We start from the raw sequence: 19,674 nt of genomic DNA, 5'->3' as shown, positions 1-19,674 counted from the left end.
ACAGCTCTAGCCGTTAGACACACACATATGACTCATCACACAAGAAACTACATCAAACTCATGACACCATCAACACAAAGACACCATGGCCCCATATGTCCCCACATCACAACACTTATATGTCCATCTACAGGTCATACAAAGCACCACAGACCACAAAACCAATCTCATCTTAGGAACAGAATCACCGACAACTTAGATACTACCGTGGCTTGAGATCTACAAACTGATACACATTGACCTGCACCTTACGAAAAATCTAATCAAAATTCGGGATAATACCTTGATAACACCTTCGATTATATTTATAATAGTATAGCAGTTATATAATGACTACTATAATGTTGTAGTTAAAATAATTTTGATTAAGTTGATTTAAAATTTTTATATAAAATTTTTTATTCCTAGTTATTTTTTATAGCTAATATCTTCGTAAGTCTGAATGAAAAAATGAAAAAAAAAATTATACATATACATGTTATAGCACATATTATTCATAACTATTATAATATTATAAAAGTAAGATTTATAATTATTATATTATATATTATAATAATTATAAATTATAATTGATATAATATGTTAGTGATCGCGGATCGGTATTAATTATATAAACTATAATTGCTATATATTTTAGTAATTTTAATTCATATTTAGATTTAAATTAAATAGAATATTACTTATGCATATAATATAATAGTTATAAATTATAATTATTATAATGTGTAATGATATAATTTATAGCGGTTATAATATTTGAATTGGTCATAAAGAAAGAGAGACGAATTCGGATATAAAAATAAAATGAAATATTATTTTGATGATTAATAAAAAAAACTCTTTTTTTCTAACTTAAAGAAAATTATATGAATAAAAATTGGAGATGAGAGAGAGAGAGGGAAAAAATATGAAAGGATTTTTTAAATCTGATTAAATAATTAAAAATTGAATATGAAAATTTTTGAATTTAAATATTGAGATGGATTTAATAAAATCTGATTGACTCCAATACTCAATTAAGTGATGTTTAATTTTTGAAATTAAACATCATTGTGATATTGATTTTCAAATTTTAATATTATTTTAGTGTTGTTTTTCAAATATCAACACTCTAGGTGATGAATATGGTGTTGAATTTCAAATATCAATATCATAGTGGTATTGATTTTTGAAATTCAACATCACGATTGTGTTGGTTGGGGATGTGTACGAAAATAAATATCCAATCCTCTAATGAATATAAGGATGAAGATGAAAATTGAATAATCGATGAGATGGAAATGGATATAATAAATGAGGATAAGGCCAGAAGATATAAAATCCAATTCAAATCTGATTCATTATCATATCTAAAATCGATCACAGAGTGAATTCAGACCGCTAGTCAAGTTTACGGATTGGACACCGATGTCGAAGATGTCTGTCGGCGAGGTGGAGAAGAGCATCAACAATGCTACAAAGAGATTCAAAAACAGCATCACTCACCAGTGCTTTACTCACTACATGGGAGGGGTGAAGAGATGCAATAGATTTAAGCAGTGTGAAAAGATGATCGATCTAGTCCTGCGAAAATTTCCTACCAATGCATCATTGTCTGAAAATCACTAGTACCTTGTCGATGCACCATTGTCCAAAAATGCTCATGAAGCTACTTGACTTGATGGTGTCAAATTGATTTTTGCTTAGAGCTTTAAAGGAGCTTAAACGACACTCTAAAGACCGAGGAGCTTTGAGTGAGAATGACTGATGACATGGAGACTTGGTCTGAGGTGAACTTAGAGGCGTAAGGATTATATGATTTGGAGAGTTTGGTGCATTCGATGGACCGAAGACATGGTGAAGAAGCGGACTCTAGGGCAGTTAGGAATGACATGAACTCTAGAGCAAGGACCATCGTGGTGATTGAAGACCTAAAGGGATGAAAGTGCGAGAGATTATGTGAGTGAAATACAATCTTGGATTCGGGCTTTTAGGCAATATCATTCTAGATGATGTGTTTAGCTAAGTAAGAATATACTACCTACGGACTTTTGGTTCAAGTACTAGTCTATGATTTAGCTCGGTCTCGAGACTTTGCATAAGCTTATGGAGAGGTAAACCAAGTGTAATTAAGTCCCTTAAAAGATGAACTATTCTTGATATTCTTGAGACTTTGCATAAGCTTATATAAGTTTTTGGAGAGTTTTGAGTTGGAAAGGCTCGACGAACTAGTCTTGATATTCCTCTAATCAAGTTCTTACATTGCTCAAAGATGTTCAAGGGCTTAACGATCGATTAACAATAGGAAACCTTACTCAAATATGTCGTAATCTCTTCATGTCCATCACTCAAATATCCAATTGACAGTAGATTAACAATAAGCAAAGCAAATATGCAAAGGAAACATGTCTTAATGAATGTCCATCCTTACTCAAAGAAGGCAATAGATTAACAATAAGCAAAGCAAAGGAAACAAGTCTTCATGTCGATCACTCGAATATGCGGTTCAGCGTTGCAGCTAACCTTACGGCACTCTCAGCAAGCCTTAGATTAACAATAGGCAATCTGCTTAAGAAATAATCATCTGCAAGCACGAGTTTGAGGAGGATTAACCTTTTAAACATTGTATGTTTATACTCATGCAACATGTAAATATGCCTGATTTGATTCTATATATGTTTTTGACTAACCTTCCAATATTGTGTTGTTTTTGACATCCTTGTAAGCCCAGTTGCATGCTGCCTTTATGCTTTCAGATGCATATCTGTGAAAATTACAACAGTACATAAAAGTTTATTGAATTCCTAAATGCTATAGTTTCATTAGAAAAAATTGCTCTTTTTATTTATAATGTCTCTCTTTTAAAAATTATCAAAATAATATTTTATCTATAATTTTCAATCCAAAATAATGTATTGTATCTTAAAATTATCTTGTACAAAATAATACTACCTTGGAGTTGCTTTGTATAAAATAATATCACTTTGTAACTGTTTTATACAAAATAGCTCCAAGATGATATTGTTTTGATTAAAATTGGGTCAAAATAGCTATTTTGACCGTTTTGGATCAAAATTACTCCTCTTAAAGTTACTTTATACAAAACAGCTCTAAAATGGTGATACTTTGTACAAAACAGTTTTAACATGGTGCTACTTTATACACAATTATCAAAAAAATACTTTATATATAATTTTCTATCCAAAATAACTCTTTATGTTTTGTCTTAAAATTGTTTTCTATAAAAGAACACTATCTTAGAGCTACTTTGTATAAAATAATACTACTTTGGAATTGCTTTATACAAAGTAGCTCCAAGATGCTATTATTTTGACTAAAATTGAGTCAAAATAGCTCGAAGTGGTTAAAATAGTTATTTTGATCAACTTTGATCAAAATTACTCCATCTTATAGTTGTTTTGTATGAAGCAGCTTTAAAGTGGTGATATTTTGTACAAACCGTTCTAAAGTGGTGCTTCTTTATACAAAGTTATTAAAATAATACTTTATTTATAATTTTCTATCTAAAATAATCTTCTATGCTCTATCCTAAAATTATTTTATATAAAATAACACTACCTTAGAGCTGTTTTGTATAAAATAGTATCACCTTGGAGCTGTTTTATACAAAGGACCTCCAAGATGATATTGTTTTGACCAAAGTTGAGTTAAAATAACTTTAAGTGGTCAAAATAATATTTTTTGACCACCTTATTTTGCACCAAAATAATTCTAAAGTATTGTCTTATATAAAGTTATCAAAATAATACTTTATCTATAATTTTCTATCCAAAAAATCCTCTGTGCTCTATCCTAAAATTATTTTATATAAAATAACACTACCTTAGAGTTGTTTTGTATAAAATAGTACCACCTTGAGCTATTTTATATAAAGTAGCTCCAAGATGATACTGTTTTGACCAAAGTTGAGTTAAAATAACTCTAAGTGATCAAAATAATAATTTTGACCACCTTTGATCAAAATTACTCTATCTTAGAGTTGCTTTGTTCAAAGCAACTCTAAAGCGGTGATACTTTATACAAAACAGTTCTAAAGTGATATTGCTTTATATAAAGTTATCAAAATAATACTTTATCCATAATTTTCTATTCAAAATAATCCTCTATACTCTATTCTAAAATTATTTTATATAAAATAACACTACCTTAAAGCTATTTTATATAAAATAGTACCACCTTTGAGCTATTTTATATAAAGTAGCTCTAAGATGATACTGTTTTGACCAAAATTGAGTTAAAATAACTCTAAGTGGTCAAAATAGTAATTTTGACCACCTTTGATCAAAATTACTCTATCTTAGAGTTGCTTTGTTCAAAGCAACTCTAAAATGATGATACTTTATATAAAACAGTTCTAAAGTAATATTATTTTATATAAAGTTATCAAAATAATACTTTATTTATAATTTTCTATCCAAAATAATCTTCTGTGCTCTATCCTAAAATTATTTTATATAAAATAACACTGCCTGAGAGCTGCTTTGTATAAAATAGTATCACCTTGGAACACCTTGGAGTTGTTTATACAAAGTACTCCAAGATTATACTGTTGGACCAACGTTGAGTCAAATAACTCCAAGATGAAGTTGACTTGGAGTAATTTTGATATGGTCAATCCAACTATTTTGACCTAGATTTGATTAAAATTGATCCATCTTAGAGTTGCTCTTTACAAAACAGCTCTAAAGTGGTGCTACTTTGTACAAAACAACTCTAAGATGGTGTTGTTTTATACAAAGCAGCTCTAAGGTGGAGCATAAAGAGGTATTTCGAAAATCCGATAACGAGTGAGCCTTGTTTTGATAAACTTTTAAAGAAGAGTATCCTCTAGATGATATGGATCAAAAAAGAGTGTTCTTCCAAAAAGTTTTAAGCACAAGAAGTCTCAAATAAACACAAACTGCATATGGCACTTACATATCAGGGCAAGTAACATCATTATTGCTGCATTTCTCCCATTTCACAACTTGATCAGACCACTCTCCCTGTTGTTCAAACAAAGCTTTAGCCAAAACCAACACAAACATGAACAAGTTCATGGCGAATTATCTTACCGTGATATTCCGTTTGAGTGCATCCACAAATTCCTCCACAACATTCTCGTAAAACCGATCTTCAGCTGTCTCAATGATCTCTTTATCCCACACCTGGATTGTAACACACATCAACATAGACAACTAGTCAAGTGTGGAGACAAACTGAACCAAATTCCTACACTGTGGAGCTCTGATTTCCGTCTGAACCAACGGATATCGATCGTATTTCCTCCCCTATCGGAAGTAAATCCTACATGTAGAGGCTGAAAATTCCCCAAAGTCAGTATTAGTTGGCTCAAATACGCAAAGAAAGCAACTAAGAAATGGTCTTTTAATTGTACCTGATGGATGTCACCCATGAAGTGGGATAGGAATAGAAGTGCCTCTGTGAGATTATCTGGATTACAAGTGAACAATCACTATATAGGCAATGAAGTGAGCACCAACAATATGATCTAACAACAAGAGTCGGATCGGACAATATTTTTGAAAACATTTTCGATGTATTACATTGGGGTTCATCAGCTGAGCTTCTATAGGTGAGAAGCTGGTTAGTGTAGTTAGTGATGGCACCTGAAACACACCTCCCTCTCACACCCTCTTCATCTTTGCAGTCCCCTGTTAATGACCAACATATCATTGTTAGGGGTTATAAGTATGTATGTCTTGGTATAAACTAGAATAAATACAGTACTCAAGTGAATTGGATTCCTGTTACTTGTGCCTTTAGAACAATATATCTTCAAGGTGGAGCAATGCAACTTTGGTCAAAAGTGTACTAAAGCTGTTTCAAATTGGAGCAGTTTTTAATTAAAATTAGAATAGAATGCTGGGATACAATCAAAGTTTCACATTGAAAATATATAAAAAAGATCTTAGGATTATAAGATGGAGATATCTATATTGATATGAGACTTTTTGGGTATAACCTAAAAATAAAACCACAAGGATATAAGTCCAAAATGAACAATATCATATCATTTTGAGATATACGTGGATTCCATCGGATCTAATAATGATATCAGAGCAAGTCTATGTGGTGTCATGTGGAACTCTCACAAAGGAATGATTAGGGGCTCCTAGTAAAAGATCTATTGGGACCGTTAAGGGGGTGGACAGGAGCTCCCAGTGGTCCTTTGTTTGAGGGGTAGATTGTTGGATACAATCAAAGTTTCATATTGAAAATACATAGAAAAGATCCTGAGTTATAAGATGGAGATATTTATATTGATATGAGACCTTTTGGGTATAGTGCAAAAATAAAACCATAAGGATGTGGACTTAACAGTATCATATCATTTTATAAATATATGTGGATTCCATCGGATCTAATACAGAATTGTATCACCATGGAGCAACTATGGCTTGATCAGCAACTTTAACAAAGTTAGACGAAAACTATACCACCTTGGAGCAGATTTTAATAAGATGGAGCATGTTTGGTCAAAACTGTATCAAAGTTGCTCTGAAATGAGTAGTTTTAACTAAAGTTGGATCAAAATTGCTTTGCTTGCTCCCTTTAGAACAAATATATCTCCAAGGTAGAGCAACTTTAGCCAAACCTACAACAAGCAAGCTGCTCAAAGTTTGATCAAAATTGTTTTAAAGTGATTTTTTTAAAATCATAACTGCTTTAAGATAATGCAACTTTAGTCAAAACTGCCCTAAGATGGAACAAATAGATATTTAGGGATCAAATTATAGATGAAATATTTTTTTGATAATGTTTAAAAGAAAGAGGCTCTTTTAAAAATAAACTCTGAGATGAAAAGCACTGACTGTTGTAATTATAGGTGCAAAGATCATCAGGAGTGTCGATGTAATGAAGCTCCGACGACCAGCGGTACCGGAACTTGATTCTGTCTGCCCATGAGCAAAGGGCGCTGAGGTCGCCCCCTGCATAGGCAGGGAGCAGCTCTTTAACTGCTGCCGCTGCAGACTCACTTAGACGATCCTGAGGCCGATCGACCAAATGGAAGAAGAACAAGCAAACAAACACCACTTTATTACCTCCAAACAGTGAACACAATAAATAGACAAGAAGAAGAAGAAGAAGAAGAAGAAGATATACTTGTGCAATCTGGCAAATCATCTGGTGGCCATCGATTCCCCATCCGTAGGCGAAGGCTGGGAGTGCGAAGAGCAGGAAGAAAGAGGGAAGACTGTGGGACTTGAAGTTGAAGCCCATCTTCTACACAAAAGAAAGACCAGGGGGTTTTCTGTTATATTGCTCTGCACTTTTGGCTCATTCTTTGTCATGAACACTGAAAGGGAAGGTGGAACAAGACAAGCAAGCAAGCCAATACTTAGAATTTGATTTACCTCCCTTCATCTAACCGTGGAATCGACGATGAAAGATGTTTGACGTGAACGTTATTATATTTTGCATTGCTACAAGGGAAGGGGGAATAAAACGAGCAAGCAAGTCAATACTAGATTTTAATCATAATGCAAAAATAAGAAGGAGCTCTTATTACGCTTTGTTTGGATGGGACGAAAGAAAATTCATTAACGGAAGGGAAAAGGATGGGAAGTAAAATATTTATGTTCCCCTTAGCTTGTTTGGAAGGAATGGAAGATTAATTAACTGTTACTTTGTTAGGAATGAAAAAAAAGAGAATAAAGATTAAATATATAAAGTTACAAAAATACTATTATTTTTTAAAAAAGATAACGTATGTAGAGAATAGATAAGAAATTATAAAATTCTATCAATATTTTATGTAAAAATTAGAATATGAAAAGCCCTAAAATAGACAACGCGTTATTTAAATAAGTCTTTATCTTTGGAGGAGACGAAGATTAGAGTTATCTGTCTCTGTCCTATTGAGTCTTGTCCTTGAAGAGATTTGCGATGAGGATCAGCGCTAACATCGTGGAGTGCGAGTGGTTGAACACTGGACAGTGATGACGCACGTTGTGTGAGAAGCGACGGCGCAAAGCCAAAATATTTAAATAGATGAGTTAATTTAATAATTAATATTTTAAAATAGAGATAAAATTAAAATAAAATATTTTTGAGTTCTCCTTCCCTTTTCTTACACTTCAAATTGGAGTGTAAGAAATTCTAGCAATTCATAACATAAAGGTAAAGCTTATCCTTCTCTCTCCTTTCCCCTTCTTAAACTCACTCCATCCCAAACAAAAATTAAAAATATCTTTCCCTTCATTTACCCTTCCCTCTCTTTTTTTTTTCACCTCCTCTCAAACAAAACGTTAGTGTTATTTTAATCAAAATGAGTTTTTTATATATATATATATATATATATATATATCATCGTGCGCGCCTGTGCGCGATAGCCAATCCACCGTCCATCACAGTATCGCCCATTTAGAACCGTCCTAAAGTGCAAAAATGCCATTTTCCAGCCGCCGTCGCCGCGCCGTGGCCACCACCGGCATAGTTTTACGCAACTCGCTTGCATCGATCGGTGCTGGATTCCGATCGAATTGTGGCCGAAATTTTAATTGACGGAGTAAATACCGCCGCGATTTTTTATATAATTGCCGTCGGAGATCGGCCGATTATACCGCCGGCCCGCAAGTGGCTCGGCACCGCAAGTTGAATCCGAATTTATATATATAATATATATATATAGTAGCTAGAATATATCTATTATAATAATGTTAAAATAAGGATATTTTTAAGATATGAAATATATTATTATTTTCTAAAATATATATATATATATATTAATGAAAATAATAATAAAGGATTTTCTTTTAATTTTTATTTCTGGACTATGGCAGCACTTGAATTGCTTTCCTAGGGTTAGATTTGACGACGGAGGGAAATAATTAGATGTGATGGAGTTAAAAGGAAAGGGGCCATTGAATTGGGAATTCGGGTTGCAACCAGCGTCGGCTAGCCCATTTAAGTAAGATTTTAAATAAATTGATTGTTATGGGTTGTTATAATTTGATCCAGCAGGTCAAGACTTGGTCCGATGGAGACGACATGTCGGACGGAAAACTTGACTCCAGGACTGACTAGCTTGGTCTTACACCCTGGCTCCATGACCAAATTCTACGCTCATACTCTCTACCCTAACAAGGTGGTTGGACTCGACAAATAGTTCGACTCTGATTCTCCGACTCGGCAACCAACTCAACTCGAAACATAATACCCGACTTCTTCACTCGAGTTCAGCACCCAACTCCGAGTTCGGGCCTCCAAACCAAGTCTCCACTCAGCTTCGAGCTTCATCTTGGACCGTATCTCGACTCCCAGTCTCGGGCAGTCTCGGCCTGAACTCTCTTTGTCGCCTAAACTCCACTCGCCCAATGTCCTACTCAGCCTTCAATCAGCTCGATCCCTTCGAGTCCAACCCTTGACACTCCATCATTCAACTCTGTCAGACCGTCGCCAGAAGAACACGTGCTATGATATGATATTCGCGGTAGCTCACTTACCTCCTTTAATGTAGCATGATGAGTTGCAGTCTGATGTCGTATCAGGCGTGGGTGATAAGACCCTTCGTTACGGTGACAGGGATGGGATATTCTTCTTTCCTATAATGGAAAATCTGTTCTGATAGGATCTCCATCGATGGGACATCTCCTTTGACAGGATCTCCCCTGATGATACATTCTCCTTAACTAAGACAGAACATTTTTCTCTATGATAAATCTATATAACGATCCCACCTCTCGCGGGTGCAGGTACGCACACACGGCGAAGAACACTCTTCCTTCTTTATTTTCGTACTTCCCTCTCATGCAACGACTTGACTTGAGCAGAGTATCTGAGCTAAGACACCTCTGACCTCCATTCTCACTCTTGTCTTTCTTCTTGCAGCTCAGCGCTTAGTGCCATGTTTGAACCCGGCATCCTTCTCCTCAATTGGTCGTGGGTATTGCTTTGGTGAGTCAACATATACCAGTCAGGTGTTCAATGACTCATCCGGAGGTGATCTCGAACAGGAACATTGATAAAATTTTAATCAACTCATTTAAATTATTTGATGAGACAGATTAATCTAATTAACCTAATCTAAATTGACGAGTGAGAAGTCTAATAAATGACTAAGTTGGATATGCGAATGTATGTTTAAAGAATATTCATTTTTAAATATAATTTAAATATTTAAATTTCATTTGATTAATTTTAAAAATAAAAAATCTTTTCATTATTACGGATAAATTGAGAAAATTTATATAAAATTTAAAAAAATAAATTTTATAAAAAATATTTTTAATAAATTATAAAAATTTAATTATAAATATTTATTTATTTATTTATTTAAATAAATAAAAATATAGTAATTTATATATTTTATAAATAATATAAGTTTTAGATATTAGATAAATATTTAACTAATTTATAAGAACTTAAGCTCGATATTTTTTTTTTTTAAAAAAAATCTTAAATAAATTCAATAAATAAATAAATAAGATTCACTGCAGCTAAACTTAATCGGGTCATTTATACCTCTAAGAACATCTGAAAACAAAAAATATGACATATTTTAAGTCATAAATATTGTTCATAAACTTGTTCATTTAATTAATAAATATAAATAAATTCTTATCAAATTATATCTTAAATCTTAAATCCTAAAAACTATGAATCTCCGAAGAACAGAAAGATACCGAGAGAAACAGTATGAACGATGGCAATGGCGACTTTCTTTGGGAAGCAAGACAGAGACAACACAAGCCATCACGCATCAATCTCCCCATGTCGTTGACGAGCTTTAGTATGAGACCTTCTTCTACCAATCACTTCATTGTCTCCATTGCTTTCATCCTCTGCAATCCATGGCATGCGTAATGCTCCACCTCACATAACTCCAAACACTAAGTTGCGTTCAAAAGTGACTACACTTTTCATACACCCTCAAACTCTTTCAAGACTTTGGGCTAATTAACATAAACTATATATGAAATGTCGTCCAATGATCGATCTTCTTACATTATCCCTAATGCATTTCATCGACAAAGCTTCCACATTTCTGTCCCATCAAAGATCATCCAACAGGATCATGTTTCATAGCTCATTAACATTGATTTTTAGTATATATCCGTCTGTCTTGAGCTTATCATGCATTTCCATTCGAGGTTGAATGAGAAGTTTGTGATCGATGTCTCTGACAAGATGAGGAGCAGAAGGCGTATCTTAATCGCCCTACTGCTACTGCATGCCTTCTTCTTCTTCAATTCCAAGGCATCACGCTCGATATCAGCACCGGAGAAGACGACCAGGGCCGCCGCCGCCGCCGCTGTTACAGCTCAACAAACTACTATACTTCCTTCTGCTTCCGCCGGCGCCGTTTATGTCGAGAACAAACGACGAGTCCCGAGTTCCCCAGACGCCCTTCATAATTAATTAATGATCAGTTGCAGTGCTGTTCTTCCTTACCCTTTTCATTAGTTTAATTTGTTTTGGTGTTCGTCTCGAGATTAAGTAGTATATATTGATTGACATGAAAGCCGACACATCGAAACCTGAAGATCGATCGATTATAGCAAAAGAAGGAAGGGCTACATGATCAGTGACTGTCATTATTCATGGTTGATTGCTTGCTTTCAGTTCAGTTGCCCGCACTTTTGCCGCCATGATGGAGGCCATCGAAGTAACCTTGAGGGTTGCTCTCGAAGCCACTCCTCGATATGTACCCTTCTGCTCCTGGAGCCTTCATCATCCCGCCGCCTCCGCCGCTGGACTTTCCGGCAGAAGAGCCACCACCACCACCTTTAGAAGACTGACCACCCTTTGCGCCACCTCCGCCACCACCACCCTTGCCGCCGCCACCACCACCACCCTTGCCGCCGCCACCACCGCCGCCCTTGCCACCCATTGCGTAGCTAAACTAAGTGTTCTGAGACTAAACTGTTCGAAGCTACTACTTGTGCTTTGGCGATCGACTTAGATTGTTTAGCGCTGTATTTATAGAGGAATTCGACAGGGATTAGTGTTTAATGCAGCAATTAATGCTTATTGAGCAGTTGCGTTTTACGAGTAGGTTTACTTTGGAAGAACAAGAGTGCATGTGATTATTATATTATATATGGTGTACACTACAAAAATTACATGATTTAGCGACGGAAATAGAGACGGAAATAAATTTCCGTCGCTATTGGTTGATATTAGCGACGGAAATATATTTCCGTCGCTATTTCCGTCATCGAAACCCTAATTTAGCGACGGAATTATGAATTCCGTCGCTATTTTAGAGACGGAAATTTAATTCCGTCGCTAAATAGAGACGGAAATTTAATTCCGTCGCTATTTTAGAGACGGAAATTAAATTCCGTCGCTATTTTAGAGACGGAAATTAAATTCCGTCGCTAAATAGAGACGGAAATTAAATTCCGTCGCTATTTAGAGACGGAATTTAATTCCGTCGCTATTTGCTAAATAGCGACGGAATTAAATTTCCGTCGCTAAATAGCGACGGAATTAAATTTCCGTCGCTAAATTTAAAATTATTTTATTAAATTTTTGGAATTAATTTCGAATTTTTTGAATTTAATTTTAAATGTTCTTGGTAATTTTAAATTAATTTATTAAAATTAAAATATTCAATTTATATTGATAATTATCAATTTTATCTTTTTGTTTAAATTATTATTAATTCTTAAATTTATTAAATTAATTAGATTTGAATTATCTAATTTGTCTAAGTTAAAAAATTTATCCACTTTCTTATTTACTAAAATTATATTTTGACTAATTAAATTTTTAGAATTAATTAAATTATTAATGTTAGTTAAATTATTTAAATTAATTAAATTTAAATTTATCAAATGATAATTTTAAATTTAATTAAAATTTAAAATTATCATTTAAAACCCGAACTTTCCCTTCCGCGACCCCTAAACCCTACCTCTCCTCCGCCGATTTTCCCGAGCTCTCCTTCGGCGATTTTCCTGACCTTTCGTCCGGTTGCGTTCTCTCCCTCCGGCGACCGGTAAAAACTCTCGTCCGGTCGCGTTCTCTCCCTCCGGCGTTTCGTGATTTCTCGCCTCCCCGCGCTCGCGTTTTCTCCCTCCGGCGTTTCGTGATTTCTCTCCTCCGCTCGCGTTCTCTCCTTCCGGCGACTGGTGAGTTCTCTCCTCCGCTGCTTCTCCCCGCTGCAATCTGCTCCTTCTTCCCTCAGGCGATCTGATTCCCGCTCATCCCTCTCCCTCTTCCCTGCTGCAGAATCCCGGCTGCTCCCTTTCCCGGCTGCTTGCTCCTTTTCTCGTCTGCTTCTCCCGGCTGCTTCCTCTACTCGGTTGCTTCTCCCAGCTGCTCCCTCTCCTCGGCTGCTTCTCCCGGCTGTGATTCTCCTTGGCTGCTCCCTCTCCTTGGCTGCTTTTCCCGGCTGTGATCCCATTGAACCTGTAAGTTCCCATCTCCTTTCTACATTTTATGGAGAATTAAGTTGATGATTTGCTCTTATTTATGCTCTGTTTTTGTAGTCCAGGGGCAAAACCTAGTCAACCTGTTTCTAACTTTACTTTCTGATCTTGCAATTTTGTTTGATGGAATTAATGGCTGTTCCTTTTAATGTTAGATGAAATAGATGTAACTGATAATTTGATGTTACAATGGAGCTACTTGCAATTTTGATGGAATTAATGGCTGTTCCTTTCTGATATTGCATTTTTGTAGTCTAGTGACTATGTTGTTAGTTTAGTTACTTGCAATGGTTTCCCTTGACTTTGGCAGAAGATCCCTAGTTTGACCATCTTGTCTCCTAAACAACCTTAGCTAACAATACAATCCTCTGCGAAGCCTTCTAACTACCCTAAGACATCAAAGGCAGCTATATAACCAAGTTGGATTTAGGTAGAGTGAAGTTTTGAATAGATCAAAAAAAGAAACAAAGTGGAATTGAAATAGGTGGAGACATGGAGAACCAAACAAAGACAATGTCTATTGGTTTCTTACCAGTGCTACCAAACAATGACAACATAATGGACCTTTTGAAAAAGAGGGGAAAAAGTAATAGAAATACCAATCATGAGTCATGATCCGTGGCAGCTCTTATGATCCATATAGTAATATCTTTAGTCCTAAAGCAATAAGCAATAAGTAATATTTGTCGCAGCTCTTATGATCAAGAAGGTGAACCAATTCTAATTAAATGTTAAATTATTCCCATAGTATAATATTAGTATGATTTTTTAGTATATACCATGGAGTAAGAACTAAGGGTCGACTTATCTTATGCATGCATAAACCATGGAATAGGAACCGAGAGGTCGAAAACACTGAAATCATGATGCCTTCTGTTCTTGTCTTATTTTCTACTGCACTTGAATAGGAGTAGAAAAAAACTCAATGTCATGGCAAGTAGTAGAAAAAAAAGCTAGATATGGAATATTTTTGTACGATCTTCTGATTTAGGCTAAATATAGTTATGGAAAATTTACAATAATGTGTGCGTTCAATTTAACATATCATTTATATACAATAAAAATTTATCTTTGCAGAAGGTTACAATGTATATGAATAAAGCTTGGATGTACAATAGATTAGATGATGGATTTATCCGAGCTGAATTTTATGCTGGTTAAATCAACGGGAATATCATGCTGCAAGAACATATATACTCCTAAATTGTGAGGAGGTCAAACCATATATAAGGTGAGTTGATTGATATAATCAACTAGTAATACCTATTTAGTCAATCTTGAATTTGTCTAATTCTTATTTAACTTTTAATCCATTTCAGCCTTTACGAACAACAACTTCAGTATGAAAATCCATCTATCAGTCAAAGTGAAGTCGATGAAAAGTTAGAGACAGAATTTGCACTGTGGTTTCAAATCTATGAAAAGTCAGGTGGCAGGACAGTTTTGAGAGTTGTTGGCGGTCGGTAAGTAATGGTGTTATTATTACTTTTTAGGATATATAATTTGTTTTATAACATAGGTGCTAACATTTACATGGTTTATAATGCAGTTTTACGCCAGAAGGTCATAAAGTTTCAGGATATATTTCTAGTAAGTTTCGTGAGCGACTATGTCGTTCAGGGCATACTTGGAGGCATGTCGATGAGGGCATGCGCAGCTTCTACTACGACGAGTTTGTGGTTAGTCTTTTTAACCACCTTATAATGTCGTTCAGGACAGTATTTAGACTAATGATTTTTTTTTCTTGCAGAAAAAATATACTTTTGAGCCAGGACATGAGCGGGAGTTTCAAGACGCCTGGAATGCTGCTGCTGGCAAATTATATAAAGATCTGCTATATAAATGCAGATCTAAGGGCACCAGACCATCTTGGATCCCAGAGGACATCTGGGCTGCATGGCAAGCAGTATGGCAAGCAGAAAGATGGCAAGCAAATGCAGAGATAGCTCGGTCCAACAGAAAGACCGAGATAGCTGGCCCTAGCACCGGATCCACAAAACATACAGCTGGATCCCGCTCCATTGTGGAGCATACCTTGGACTTAGTAAGTTTACAATTAATATATTTTGAATTAATTATTAATGTCATTATTTTTATTTAATTATCTTTTTGATTTTTCAGGAGCACCAGTTACAGCGTCCTCCTACTTGTTGGGAGATTTTTACAAAGACACACAAGTCCAAGGATGTCACTTTTATTGATGCTCGCTCGCAGGCCTTAGACGTAAGAAAATAATTTTTTTATTTATTTTATATTACCATCATATAATTATTTTTTCTAATCTTAAATTTTATAATAATTTATTTTTAAACAGGCTGAATATTCAGCTAGAGTTGCACAGGCGTCTGCGCCGGCAGTTGAGGGAGGAGAGAGGCAGGAGCTCTCAACCGACCAGTTGAATGAGATTTATTATGAAGTGGTCGGTGGGAGGAAGAAGAGCTCCACCCTCTACGGTTTAGGCTCCCAGGCTCGAGTCGTATATGATCGTGTGATGGCCCCTAGAGCCAGGGGTCGTCCCAGCGGATCAGATTCAGCGATTGAAGCCCTTCAGAAAGAAAATCAAGAATTAAGGGATCGACTCGCAGCATTAGAGGCGCAGGCAGAAAGTCAATCTCGGTTTGCGCGGCAGATGGCGGCCTGGATGGAGGCCTTCAGCCCGACGACGCAATCGCAGCCTACTTCTGATGCGCTGCGAGCTGCGATGCGAGGTGCGGACCCTGATACGGAGACTCAGGACCCTAATGCTCCTGATCAGTAGCTATCTGCAAGGTAGGTTAGTATTTCTATTACTTTTAATTTTTTTAAGTTATTACTTGTAAGCATGCATTATTCAAATAGGTTGTTATAATTTAATTATTACTAACCTATTTTTATTGGCTTTTTTTGTAGGATCTTCTCTTTTGGCTGGACTTGTTTAGATAAGTTTTTGATATATTATTGTATTTTGACATTAGATACAGTATCAGTGTATTTTGTGTTGTATTCAGATACGACATGTATTAATATTGTATTAATGTTGTATTCAGATATTTTGATATGTGGTGTATTCAGATTAATGTCTTTTGATATGTGGTATATTTTGATATGTTGGTGTATTTTGATATGTTGTATCGATTAATGTGATTGTAAACAGGGAAATTCAGAAAAACAAAAATAATTATTAAAAAAAAAAAAAATTAATAGCGACGGAATTTATCATTCCGTCGCTAATAAATTGATTTTTTTTAATTTTTTTTATTAAATTAGCGACGGAATTTATAGTTCCGTCGCTAATAAATTGATTTTTTTAAAAATTTTTTTATTAAATTAGCGACGGAATTTATAGTTCCGTCGCTAATAAATTGATTTTTTTTTAATTTTTTTATTAAATTAGCGACGGAATTTATAGTTCCGTCGCTAATAAATTGATTTTTTTAAATTTTTTTTATTAAATTAGCGACGGAATTTATCATTCCGTCGCTAATAAACGGATTTTTTTACATTTGTTTTAATAAATTAGCGACGGAATTTATAATTCCGTCGCTAATTAATATGCATTTTTTTAATTAATGAACAAAAAATAACGACGGAAATTAAAATTCCGTCGCTAATTAGCGACGGAAATTAAAATTCCGTCGCTAATTTTAGAGACGGAATTAAAATTCCGTCGCTAATTAATATACATTTTTTTAATTAATGAACAAAAAATAACGACGGAAATTAAAATTCCGTCGCTAATTAGCGACGGAAATTAAAATTCCGTCGCTAATTTTAGAGACGGAATTAAAATTCCGTCGCTAATTTTAGAGACGGAATTTTAATTTCCGTCTCTAATTTTAGCGACGGAATTTTAATTTCCGTCGCTAATTAGCGACGGAATTTTAATTCCGTCGCTAAAGTGACGTCAGCGACGGAATTTTGCGCGACGGCCGATTTCCGTCGTTAATCCGTCGTTAACCTGGAATAGCGACGGAATTGGTCCGTCGCTATTTTCGTTATTTTTTGTAGTGGTACTGGGAAGAGGAAAGGTTGGAGATAGAGAGATTTAATTAGGTTTTAATTATCTGTTTGTTTTTCAAATTATGAGAAACTCACACGGATCGAAAGGAACTGTTATTCGGTACTATACTGCAGTTAGCCAGTTATCCCTCTAGTTCTTCATGTGTATCTCCCTTGTATACTCTTAGTAAAACTGAAATGCTCTAGCATTTACTTTAATTTCTAAATTTTTATCAGTTTTCATTTTTTTCCATTTCATTTGTAGGTAATTAACAATGCAAAAATCTTTGTTATCTCGTTGGACTTTGATCCGATCCGATATCAAATTTGATGTAGTATGGAAATTTCACTACGATGACGCGTTGATAGAAATCCTTCCTGCAACAAGGAATGATGATGTTAATGCTTTTCCTCGCTGGTCTTTCTCATGGCTGAGTCGAATACGCGGAAATAACGAACATCAAAGGGTTTGTGGGGAGTTGTCCTGGCGAAACCATTCTGATGTCTAAGTTATCATGGTATTTCGATGAAAAAAGACAAAGTAATATGAGAGGTTTAGTTAGAGAAGCCCATTTGCACGGAGTATATATATGATGTGTGATCTTAGAAATTAGAGATGTGTGAAGTAGTGGGTGAAGAGATAGTGGATGAGTGGGGATCATGACCCTATATACCTTGATGAGAAGGGAATCATGACCCCTGTCTACCTGTGCCTGACTAAATCGGGTTATTGGAACTTGATTGGTTAGTCGGAACTCAAAATGACTTGTAATAACTAAGATGATTTCGACATATGGCGGGTTGCAGATCGGGAGTTAGAGTGCTCAGCTAGTCGGTTTGGCGCAGGAAGTTAGGGAGAGTGCTCGATAAGTCGAATCTACTAGGTTGGTTGGCGGGTTAGTGTCGAAGTGCTCGATAGGTTGGTTCGACTTAGGGAGTTGAGAGTCAGAGTGCTCGGTAGGTCGGATCAACTCAGTTGATCGGTGGGTGCTCGGCAGATCGGTTTGACTCGGGAAGTCAGGAAGTTGTGAACCTACCACATGACCCCTATGTTGACCAAATACTAACTTTGCTATATATTTGGATTCTAGGTTAACCGAGTCAAGGACTTGCCACAACTCAGCTATGAAATCTCATTAATCTTGGTATCTCGACACATCTTGACCTCGACAACTCGATCGGTCATAAAATCTTGACCTCAACATCTCGACACATCTCGACCTCCACAACTCATCCATGAAATCTCGACCTCGACATCTCGGCACATCTCAACCTCGACAACTCACACATGAAATCTCAATCTCAGTATCTCGGCACATCTCGGCCTCAATAACTCGACCATAAAATCTCGACCTCGGCATCTCGGCACATCTCGGCTTCAATAACTTAGCCATGAAATCTTGACCTCAGCATCTCGACCTCAACACATCTTGGTGTCAGCATTTCGACCATAACATCTCACCCTCGGCATCTTGGGCATGGCATCTCCCCCTCGACAACTTGGTCATGACATCTCAACCTTGGCATCATCTCTGCCTCGGTCTTAGTCATCGACATCCTCTTTGTCTCAACCTTAATCGACAACCTCGTCTATCTTTAAGGCTACTCCATATCGACCTCATTTCCACATCCACATATTAGGCTCACACCCCTACGCATCTCTGCCTCGGTCTTAGTCATCGACATCCTCTTTGTCTCAACCTTAATCGACAACCTCGTCTATCTTTAAGGCTACTCCATATCGACCTCATTTCCACATCCACATATTAGGCTCACACCCCTACGTCGGTCCATTGATAACAATTGCGAATATTCCAGAATATGTGATACCGGGTGAATAGAGAAGCCGCTATATAGTTATCAGATCTGATCTCTTAGATGTCTTCCTTCAAATGCATGACATTTAGCAGATGGAGAGACATCTAACAATTGCGGATCTGGTCCCTTCATTGATTTTGACGTAGAGATGGTCTTCCAGCAGTTATATGAACCCTAGAGAAGGTACCTGCAAGATTATTTTCTCTCACACACACTCTCATCAGCTCCCTTCATCGTATAATCATATTAAAATAAGATTATTTTAAAAATAAATAATATATCAGCATGCTGTTTTAGACGATTTTTAGAATGAAAATATTTTGGCATATTATTTACTATTTTTAAAAAATAATATTCTTTGACATAAATATTTGTTTTTCCTAAGAATTTATTGAAAATAAATTTAATAATTTATCGTTTCTTATTTTAAGCGATATCTCCCATGTTGCGTTAAATCGCAGAGTCGATATATAATTAACGATTTCCAGCATTAACA

General features: G+C 35.6%; 2 protein-coding genes and 1 long non-coding RNA gene across 4 annotated transcripts; 2 read left to right on the top strand and 1 right to left on the bottom strand.

The window, feature by feature from the left end:
- Window positions 1-2,468: 2,468 nt before the first annotated feature.
- Window positions 2,469-7,224, bottom strand: LOC141843552 (endonuclease 2-like). The gene is made up of 9 exons (XM_074731611.1): window positions 7,108-7,224; window positions 6,816-6,990; window positions 5,547-5,654; window positions 5,378-5,433; window positions 5,216-5,299; window positions 5,055-5,147; window positions 4,918-4,985; window positions 2,670-2,743; window positions 2,469-2,563 (listed from the first exon to the last, which is right to left on the bottom strand). Exons 1-9 carry the CDS (start codon window positions 7,222-7,224, stop codon window positions 2,469-2,471), a joined length of 870 nt encoding a protein of 289 aa, XP_074587712.1.
- Window positions 7,225-12,879: 5,655 nt separating this feature from the next.
- Window positions 12,880-14,559, top strand: LOC141842635 (uncharacterized). Of its 2 annotated transcripts, none has more exons than XR_012602945.1 (3): window positions 12,880-13,082; window positions 13,183-13,364; window positions 14,460-14,559. It is a non-coding gene; the product is annotated as an uncharacterized LOC141842635 (long non-coding RNA). The 2 variants fall into 2 exon arrangements; XR_012602946.1 differs by lacking the exon at window positions 14,460-14,559 and adding an exon at window positions 13,443-13,571.
- Window positions 14,559-16,426, top strand: LOC141842838 (uncharacterized). The gene is made up of 7 exons (XM_074730830.1): window positions 14,559-14,563; window positions 14,702-14,845; window positions 14,932-15,061; window positions 15,133-15,426; window positions 15,504-15,605; window positions 15,697-16,151; window positions 16,272-16,426. Exons 1-6 carry the CDS (start codon window positions 14,559-14,561, stop codon window positions 16,138-16,140), a joined length of 1,119 nt encoding a protein of 372 aa, XP_074586931.1. The 3' UTR covers window positions 16,141-16,151; window positions 16,272-16,426.
- Window positions 16,427-19,674: the final 3,248 nt, after the last annotated feature.

Source organism: Curcuma longa, chromosome 12, assembly GCF_044706935.1.
Source record: "Curcuma longa cultivar G26 ecotype Majalengka, Jawa Barat chromosome 12, ITB_CL_G26_1.1, whole genome shotgun sequence".
Lineage (NCBI taxonomy): Eukaryota > Viridiplantae > Streptophyta > Magnoliopsida > Zingiberales > Zingiberaceae > Curcuma > Curcuma longa.
The sequence above is the reverse complement of the archived record's forward strand: the minus strand, read 5'-3'. Positions and strand labels throughout refer to the sequence as shown.

Excerpts from the sequence above, each read along its gene's own strand:
- LOC141843552 (XM_074731611.1), bottom strand. The coding sequence starts at position 7,224 with ATGGGCTTCAACTTCAAGTCCCACAGTCTTCCCTCTTTCTTCCTGCTC. Across the intron at positions 4,986-5,054 it reads CACTCAAACGGAATATCACG|GGAGAGTGGTCTGATCAAGT; the intron begins GTAAGATAATTC and ends TTTGAACAACAG. Across the intron at positions 2,564-2,669 it reads AAACAACACAATATTGGAAG|ATGATTATTTCTTAAGCAGA; the intron begins GTTAGTCAAAAA and ends TCGTGCTTGCAG.
- LOC141842838 (XM_074730830.1), top strand. Across the intron at positions 14,846-14,931 it reads TTGAGAGTTGTTGGCGGTCG|TTTTACGCCAGAAGGTCATA; the intron begins GTAAGTAATGGT and ends TTTATAATGCAG. Across the intron at positions 15,427-15,503 it reads TGGAGCATACCTTGGACTTA|GAGCACCAGTTACAGCGTCC; the intron begins GTAAGTTTACAA and ends TTGATTTTTCAG.